At 41.5% G+C, this 8,854-nt stretch overlaps 1 protein-coding gene across 1 annotated transcript in view; it reads right to left on the minus strand.

Moving 5' to 3' along the window:
• Positions 1–2,717, minus strand: part of LOC129819910 (serine/threonine-protein phosphatase 6 regulatory ankyrin repeat subunit A-like) — a 60,705-nt gene extending 57,988 nt beyond the window's left edge. Inside the window, exon 1 of the mRNA XM_055876603.1 lies at positions 2,561–2,717. Within this exon, the coding sequence (XP_055732578.1) occupies positions 2,561–2,584 (24 nt within the window). The 5' untranslated portion in view covers positions 2,585–2,717. The remainder of the gene's footprint in view (positions 1–2,560) is intronic.
• Positions 2,718–8,854: the final 6,137 nt, after the last annotated feature.

An 8,854-nucleotide genomic window follows, 5' to 3' on the forward strand; every position in this document is an offset into this window, starting at 1 on the left:
GGGGGGGGGGGGGGGGGGGGGGGACAGTCATCCAACTCGGTATTCCAAGTTGGGAACTCAGTCCTCTTTCAAAAGCTCCGACCTGAAGATCACCGACGTCATGATTCAATCTTGTTTATTTCCCAGAGTTCCCAGTTGTCTCAAAAGCACCATAAATCCAGAGAATGCCAGACTTTGATTACAAAGTTTGATGACCAAATTTGCCCACAAAGGTCCACCGCGCCACCTTCCTGTTGAAAAGAATCCAGTACATCAAGGTGAGTCCAAAAATGTCTTGTATGCTGCTGCAAAAATTATGTAATATGCTGTGTATGTTTTGTAGTAAGCTGTTCGTAGCCCATGTGCCTCACCCTAATAATTTGTTCCCTTTCCCCCCTCACAATTTAGCCTACTGTTCTAACTTGGTGGTGCACATGTAGCCTATAGCCTGTTTTAGAGAAATGTAATCATTGAATAAGAGCTTTCATTGTCTGTTTATATGCCCCATTTATTTATCCTATGGATGTACAGGGAGAATACTGTAAGAACGGCCCATGTTCTGAATTCTGTCGCTGTACATTTCAAAAGTGCTGAACAAATAGTTATATTGACTACATCCGTACTAGCTCATTAATGTCTTAATTAAGCAATAAGGCCCGAGGGGGTGTGGGTATATGGGTAATATACCATGTCTAAGGGCTGTTCTTAAGCATGACGCAACATGGAGTGCCTGGATACAGCCCTTAGTCATGGTATATTGGCCATATACAACAAACCCCCAAGGAGCCTTATTGCTATTATAAACTGGTTACCAACGCAATTACAGCAGTATAAATAAATGTTTTGTCATATCAGTGGTATTCGGTCTGATATACAACAGCTTTCAGTCAATCAGCATTCAGGGTGTGAACCACCCAGTTTATAATCAAAATGACAAATTGCCTCGTATGTGCTCGTTGTCCACTTATGCCATAGTCAGTAGAAACCACATTTGTTTAAGCAAGTCTATCCACATCGACAGGACAGCAGTGGAGAAGCTGGAAAGTTCCTCGGTGTACATATCACCGACAAACTGAAATGGTACACGCACACAGACAGTGTGGTGAAGAAGGCGCAATAGTGCCTCTTCAACCTCAGGAGGCTGAAAATAAACGTGGCTTGTCACCAAAAACCCTCTAACTTTTACAGGTGCACAATCGAGAGCATCCTGTAGGGCTGTATCACCGCCTGGTACGGCAACTGCACCACCCACAACCGCAGTACTCTCCAGAGGGTAGTGAGGTCTGCACAACACATAACTGGGAGCAAACTACCTGCCCTCCAGGACACCTACAACACCCGATGTCATGGGATGGCAAAAAATATCATCAAGGACAATATCCACCCGAACTACTGCCTGTTCACCCTGCTTCCATCCAGAAGGCGAGGTCAGTACAGGTGCATCAAAGATGGGACAGAGATTGAAAAAAAGCTTCTCTCTCAAGGCCATCAGATTGTTAAACAGCCATCACTAGCACAGAAGCAGCTGCCCACCTACAGACTTGATATCATTGGCCACTTTAATAAATGGAACACAAGGCACTTTAATAATACCACTTTAAGAGTGTTTACATATGAGATAAGTAATGCGAGATATGTATATACTGTATCCTACATGATCTATTCTATACCATCTAAGCTGCTCTGTCACTGCTCATCCATATATTTTATATATTCTTATCCCATTCCTTTACTAGAGTGTGTGTATTAGGTTTTGTTGTGAAATTTGTTAGATATTACCTGTTAGATACTGCTGCTCTGTCAGATCTAGAAGCAGAAGCATTTCGCTACACTCGCAAAAACATCTGCTAACCATGTGTTTGTGACCAATAAAATGTGATTTGAAGTCTGCTAAATCAGCTGTTTTTTTTATTTTTTATAAGGCAGTAAATAAGCCTTAACGAACAGTTTGTGGACGCCGTTTGTCACCGTTAGTGTTGTGGCTTTGCTGGCATGCATCGATATTTTTTGTTGTTGTTGAGTTTGCCCCACCAAGATTTACATGCCAAAATTGACACTGGTGTGTGTATTCCTAAAAACACATTTCAGAAGAATCAAAACACCCTAGGAACTGGAGAATAGACTAGCCTACTATAACAGACAGGGAGTGTTAAAGGCAAGTGTGTGTATATTGGAAGGATATTGGCAGACAAAGGGTGCATGCTCTTGTGAGTGGGCAGTACACTAAACAACTTGTAGAGTGTCAACCTTTGGATACACTCACGTGCAAACACCCCTTTTGGACTTTACACCTGTTGCTGACCAGCTGAGAGTTATCTGTCATGGCGCCAGGTGACTTTCCATGTAGCTATGCTTTAACAAAGTAATTTTCTGGCAAAAATAAGTTGGCTAAAGCAATATAACTTACATATCTACCAGGCTTTAACTTCGGCTAAATATATAGCTAACTAGCTAATTATAAGGGTTTCGAGTCGTTATTACTTTATGCAAACGACCCAAATGTAGGCTAATTTAGCTAAACGACAAGCGGTTTCTTTCAGTAACGTTAACTAGGATAGTTGCTAATTGGCCCACAACCTACCTGGTCTCGAATCTTTAAAACCATCGTTTTTCTTGGTTCGCCGATGTCTTAGTTTTACCGGCGTGTCTAGCTAACCGTCTGTTGAGGGTTATGGCCCGTTATAGTCCCGTTTGCATCACGCTCTCTCCTTCCAAAGACAGGCACGCAAGAAACCAAACAAACCCAACAACATAACAGCCGCTAGTAAGAAGACTATTGATTGGCTAGAAGCACGTTCCACCCAGCAGCAATAACGATGCTGGTTAGCCAGCTGCAGATGAGCTTTGCGAATGAGGGATTCGTTTATCTGTCCCGGGTTACCCAGTGTGTGGAGTTTAAAGCGGGTGATAAGTGATTGCATTCGTTTTGGAACCAGGCTGCCTGCCTGCCTGCCTCCAGGGCGTGAACAGGGTGCCCCGCTCTGGCCGACTGCGATGTCGACTCAAAACTACAGTGACGCAAAAAAGCATGTAGAGTGATGAGTAGGATTCTGTGTTTTCACATGCAAATGTGATTGGTTTTGACCTAAATGCTTTATCTGCCTTCCCAAGGAAAACTAGTTTGAAAATTCAAACATTTATTTAATGGAAAAGAGATGTTGTATGTTTCTGGACAATGCACAATGATGCCTTGTTGACAACATGACCAAGACAGATTTTGAGAAGGGCATTCCTCCCTGCTTTCGCCGATGGTGATGGGCAATTTCCCGGTTCAGGCCAGCCCCAGCCAGCTTAATATAACTCCTTCCGTGTTTCATTGAGAAAATCCACTTAGAAAATATTTCACATAACGGACCTAGAATAAAAATGTGGGATAGATGGGCCTGCGGGAGCAACTTTCACTGGGGATGGGAACGGGGACGACATGTCCCCCACATTATGAAATTGCATTTTTGTCCCCCCCAGGTTTATCATTGGAATGGGATACAAACAAGGGTAATGGTGTGCTTTAGGACCATGCGGACCTCTCCGAGGGGGCGGATGTTAAGAGTGTAAAACAACTGGAGAAAAAAACCTAATATATATATATAGTTATTTGCCCCTCTTGTAAAACCAAAGTTGCGCCCGTGGTCAGAGGTCTACTGTATGTGCATCTCTCAGATTTGACAATTGATTGAAAACTCCCACTATTAATCATTATGAAATAGATTAGTTCAACTGTAAACGTCAACTGTAGCTAGTAAATCTACAGAACAGTTCTAATAACTACTTTTGAGGCGATCTTGTGAAATAAAATCCCTACAACCTGTCAAACACCGAGGGGATTCGATTAAGCTGGGTGCCCAGGTAAGCAAAGTCAGCTCAAAACAAAAGTGACGTAACTAAGTACGTGTGGAGTAATGAGTATGATTATGTGTTTTCACATGTAAAAGTGACATTGCTTTTGATACAATACAATATTACTATACTTCCCAATGAAAACTAGTTTGAAAATTCAAACATATATTTTATGGAGAAGAGATGTATATTTCTAGACCGTGCACTATGCTGCCTTGTTGAACACTTCCAAGCAGCACAGATTCTTGCTCGATTTGAGAAGGGCGCTCCTCCCTCACCGCTTTTGACGGTTCATGTCACGGGCCATAGACTGGTGCTCTGCGGTAAAACAAAACTACCTCATGAAGCTGGTTGAGAGAATGCCAAGAGTGTGCAAAGCTGTCATCAAGTCAAAGGGCGGCTATATTTTGATTTGTTTAACACTTTTTTAGTTACCACATGATTCCATATTTGTTATTTCATAGTTTTGATGTTTACAGTATTATTCCACAATGTAGAAAATAGTACAAATAAAGAAAAACCCTTGAATAAGTAGGTGTCCCATTTTTTGACTGGTACTGCATAATGCATCAGTAAAGTAGATACAGTCTCGTGGTCACGGCCAGTTATAGCCTTCTGGGGGCCATAAGCGAAATTTGGTGCCGAAATTTTATAACACATTTCCTGCAATTCTACCCATTTTGCATGTTTGCAGTTTTAAAGATGCACTATGCAGAAATTGCTGTCACATTTCCTGGTTGCTAAAATTCAAATAGTTCGTCTAATTTCAGTTTATGTGACAAAACAAGCAAGTATAGTGTAGAGAATCATTGTACCATCCGAACTGCTGTGAAATATATTTTCCAGAACCAAACATATTGTATTTTCAGCTGTTTGAAGCTGGTGTAGAAAACCAAAAGTAAAAGATGTATAAACAAAAATAGCACACATAAAACATATCTACCACTTCTTAGACTTGTTTTCAATGTGAATAACAGATCTATAACACATTTATTTCTATGTGAATTTGGTCAGGTTCACCCAAAAAGTTAGACATTGCAACTTTACAGCTAATTTCCTGCAATTCTACAAATGTAATGACTTATGCCATGTTAATATAGTATCTGAGTGAGAATGACTCTCAATAGTAAGTTTGAGGCCCGACTGAGTTCCCTTGTGTCTGGGGGCCCTAAGTGACCTCATGTCACTTATGCCTGGAACTGGCCCTGCTCAGGGTGGTTGATTGACATGCAGTCTGTCCCTATAATTACTGTTATTAATAGCTTGTGTCACTGGATAGGCTACCTCTGACCTTTTGCCTAAAGATTCTCCCTGACCTGGGGACATTCCTTATCAAATGTATATCAGTGAATAATGTGGCTCAGATATGAGATACCCAGGAGCTATCAGATTAAAGTCTATAGACCAGACAGATTAATACAGTACTGGCCACTGAAGATGCAAGGATGCCACCTTGCAGCGACAGAAATCATGACATAGCACTGGCTACAAATCAGCTGCCAAGGGGAGTGTATTTTGGTGCTTTCAAGACAACTGGGAACTCTGGAAAAAAAACAAGGTCAAATCATGATGTCAGTGATCTTCAGGTCGGAGCTCCAGAAAGATGCCTGAGTTTTCGAATTAGAATTCCGAGTTGGATGACCGTTCAAAACTATTTTTCCTAGTAGGAACAATTTTCCCCCCTTAAGTTCCCAGTTGTTTTGAACGCATCATTTGTGTTGTGTGTAAGTGAGAGATGCCCTACAGCTACTCTAAGCCCTGCAGCCATCTTAGGCTAGACTGCTGCTAAGCTGGTGAGTGTGAATCTTTTTACAAATCTACATCTCCTAAACCGTGTTAAGCTGCTAACAGCAGCTCCTGCTAACTCTAGCTGGAGTGTGTGGTTGCAGAGAGGAAAAGAGTGAGGGAGAAAAGGGAGACAGAGTGGGAGGATGCAAGGGACTCTGAAGGAGAGAGAGATCACTGAAGAGCAACACGCGCGACACATCACACAGTGGTCAGTTAGTTACCATTTTATTATTAGTGTTATACTGATCGGAGTTCAGCGTCTCCAAAGGAATAGTTTGATAAGCATGATGCAAAAAACACCACAGAGTAGGGGTCTCCAACTCTGCTCTTGGAGAGCTACCCTCCTGTGCAGGATTTTGCTCCAGCCCTGCTCTAACACACCTGGTTCAGCTGCTCCTCATCGAGACCTTGATTGGCTAAATTGAGTGTATTAGAACAGAGCAGGGTTGAAGAAAAAGCCAGTAGTTCTCCAGGAAAAGGGATGGCCACCCCTGGTTCTAGAGTCTAGAACTCACCCCTGGCTCTAAAATCTTTAGATTTCTCTGGTTCTAGAGTCTTGAGTTCTTTTCAGTCTAAAATGACCATGACATTCTGTTTGATCTTTATCTTTTGTTAAAGAAAAATATGAAAATAGAGTTGACAGACATTTAGGCACACTATAGACACGTACTGTACACAGATATGCACACGGTTCATTATCATAGATTCATAATGTACTAGGAGATCCCAGTTTTTCACAGCAACGTTTCATCAAAATCTACGAGGCTGTGTTGTCTCATTGTGTTCACCCATTAGATTCTGTTCCCATTCATTTCATGATTTATACAACACAGAATCATGTTGATGTGGGGTAAACGCTATGAAAACCTGTCCCCAAGGGATTAAAAAACATCAACAGCCAAGCCATCTTGAACGGGAGGAAAGTGTGGAGGCTTTTAAGGTGAAGTCCTATGGGTTCCCCTGGTCAACTCTCCAGTCCGGGGACAAATATCCACCTCCCTTTAAAAAGGTGTCACAGCTCAGAGTTAATGTCCTCACACTGTCAATCACAGTCAAGAGCTGCTCATTGCCAGCCAATCACAGCAGACGAGGGACAGTTCCATCCAATGGCAGCAGTGGAATGGAGCTCTGTTCGGCCAATGGAAGAACTCCGGTAGTAAGTGCTCTTCAGCAGTGATTCTATTGATTCACAGGAACACAGTATTCCTGCAATTCGATCGGTCAGATGACAAAGTCTCTCCTGTCATTGGTTCATGTAACAGGAGGTAATGTTTGTTTGCGCTCCAAACAGGCTCAAATGGATAATAAGCCCCTCCCCTATATTGCTAGACCAATGAGCTAGCTTTCCATCCAGAGGCTTTAGCTCGACTGGCTGATCACTCCTCTTTCCTGCTACTGACACATCAGCACGGAAACCACAGATTCATCAGGAGTGAGAAAACCCCCAAAAAACACAGACTTATATAACAAGTCTAAATACTTCTTTTTTTTAACATCGGAATGTAGGTTGTTGGGGTTAGAATACTTTTTTTCTTTGGGAAAGGGGGACAATTCTTTCACCTTATCTACAATTTTTCAAAACATTTTAGTTTACATTTTATACAGTTATTCAAATACACATGCATTAAAATAAAAATATTGCACAAAATTAATGACAATAAAAGTGTGGTTAAGTAGGGATATCAGTGGGTTTTCTCTTTAACGTAGTGCTGCATGTGTGTGTGTGTGTGTGTGTGTGTGTGTGTGTGTGTGTGTGTGTGTGTGTGTGTGTGTTACTATAGCATGGTCTCTTGGTCTGTATTAAGGCTGCTTCACTAAAGCTCACACTGGCACAGTGTCTGACTGGGGAGGGCTGCAATCTTCATGCTACACACTCAAATGCAGAAACACACACAAACCTCTAAAAGACCTAACACAGACAGACAGGACCCACAGAGTACATTCTAATAGGCATACCTGTGTATGCATAGACACCCGACAGACAGTCACCTCTACAGACGGCAACATTCACACAGTCTGGCCTGTTTCATTTCATTCTGGCTCCGTCCAAAATGGCACCATATTCCTAATATAAAAGTGGACTACTATTAGGCTCCGTCTGTCCAAAAGCAGTGCACTAGAATGGAGTGCCATTTCATATCTACCCAGGTCTCAGCTCTAGAGAGATCAGGTGAGCTGTGCATTCTGGTTTCTTCTTCTTTCACATGATTAACAATAGGAAGCACAGTGAGTAGACTAGAGCTGTCTCTATCATGCCTGTCGACACACAGACACACAAACAGCTAGGGCTTTGGTTGTCATGGCTACTGACCGGTGCATTAAAAAGGGGAAATGGCCTTTAGGCCAAACCCTGCCTCCTTGTGTCCGAAAGGATTATGGCAGGCATGGATGATGTCACATTGTGTAAAAAGAACACAAAATAACAAAAACGTGAAAAAACACTCGCCTTGCAGAACCGGATGTGGTTGACACTGCAGGCCCATTCTCTGTCTCTATTTCCTCATCTGTCTCCTGCTGTTTAAAAGCTAACAGTATAAGTCAGACCCATATATATATATATATACCCGTAGAAAAAGAATCTATTCATTCTATTTCTATGTACAGGTACTGTATATACACAACATATGCCATTCAACCTATGTGGGTCGTTCTACAAAATGAGTCCCTTTTGCATCCCTTTGATATTTTTAGTAGAAATTGTGCGACAATATTGATTTTTAAAGCTGCAATATGTTACTTTTTGCGCGACCCGACCTAATTCACACAGAAATATGAGTTATAGATCTGTCACTCATTGAAAGCAAGTCTTAGAAGCAGTATATATATGTTCTATGTGGGTTATTTCTACGCTTCACAGTCTTAATTTTCATTTAGCAACTTTTACGTTCGTTTTTTTTGTACACCAGCGTCAAACAGCTGAAAATACAATATTTTGGGTTATCGAAACGCTATTTCACGGCGGTTTACATAGTACAATGATTCTCTTCCCTGTACTTGCTTGTTTCATCAAAAACTGAAATTAAGCGAACTATTAGAATTTTCGCAACCAGGAAATGGCAGATTGATTTCTGCATAGTGCATCTTTAAAAGCCTGTTATATTAAATGAAGTGACCACATGGACAATTCAATACATTTGATTTTTAATATGAATAGACTTGCTAAAGTGCCACAATAATGCATTTTGCCATGTTCCTCTGTGCACTCTCTGTGACTTCTAGGAAGATGTTAACCCACAAATTTCTACAAGTT

The sequence above is a fragment of the Salvelinus fontinalis genome, chromosome 22 (assembly GCF_029448725.1).
Source record: "Salvelinus fontinalis isolate EN_2023a chromosome 22, ASM2944872v1, whole genome shotgun sequence".
In the NCBI taxonomy this organism is placed as follows: Eukaryota; Metazoa; Chordata; class Actinopteri; order Salmoniformes; family Salmonidae; genus Salvelinus; species Salvelinus fontinalis.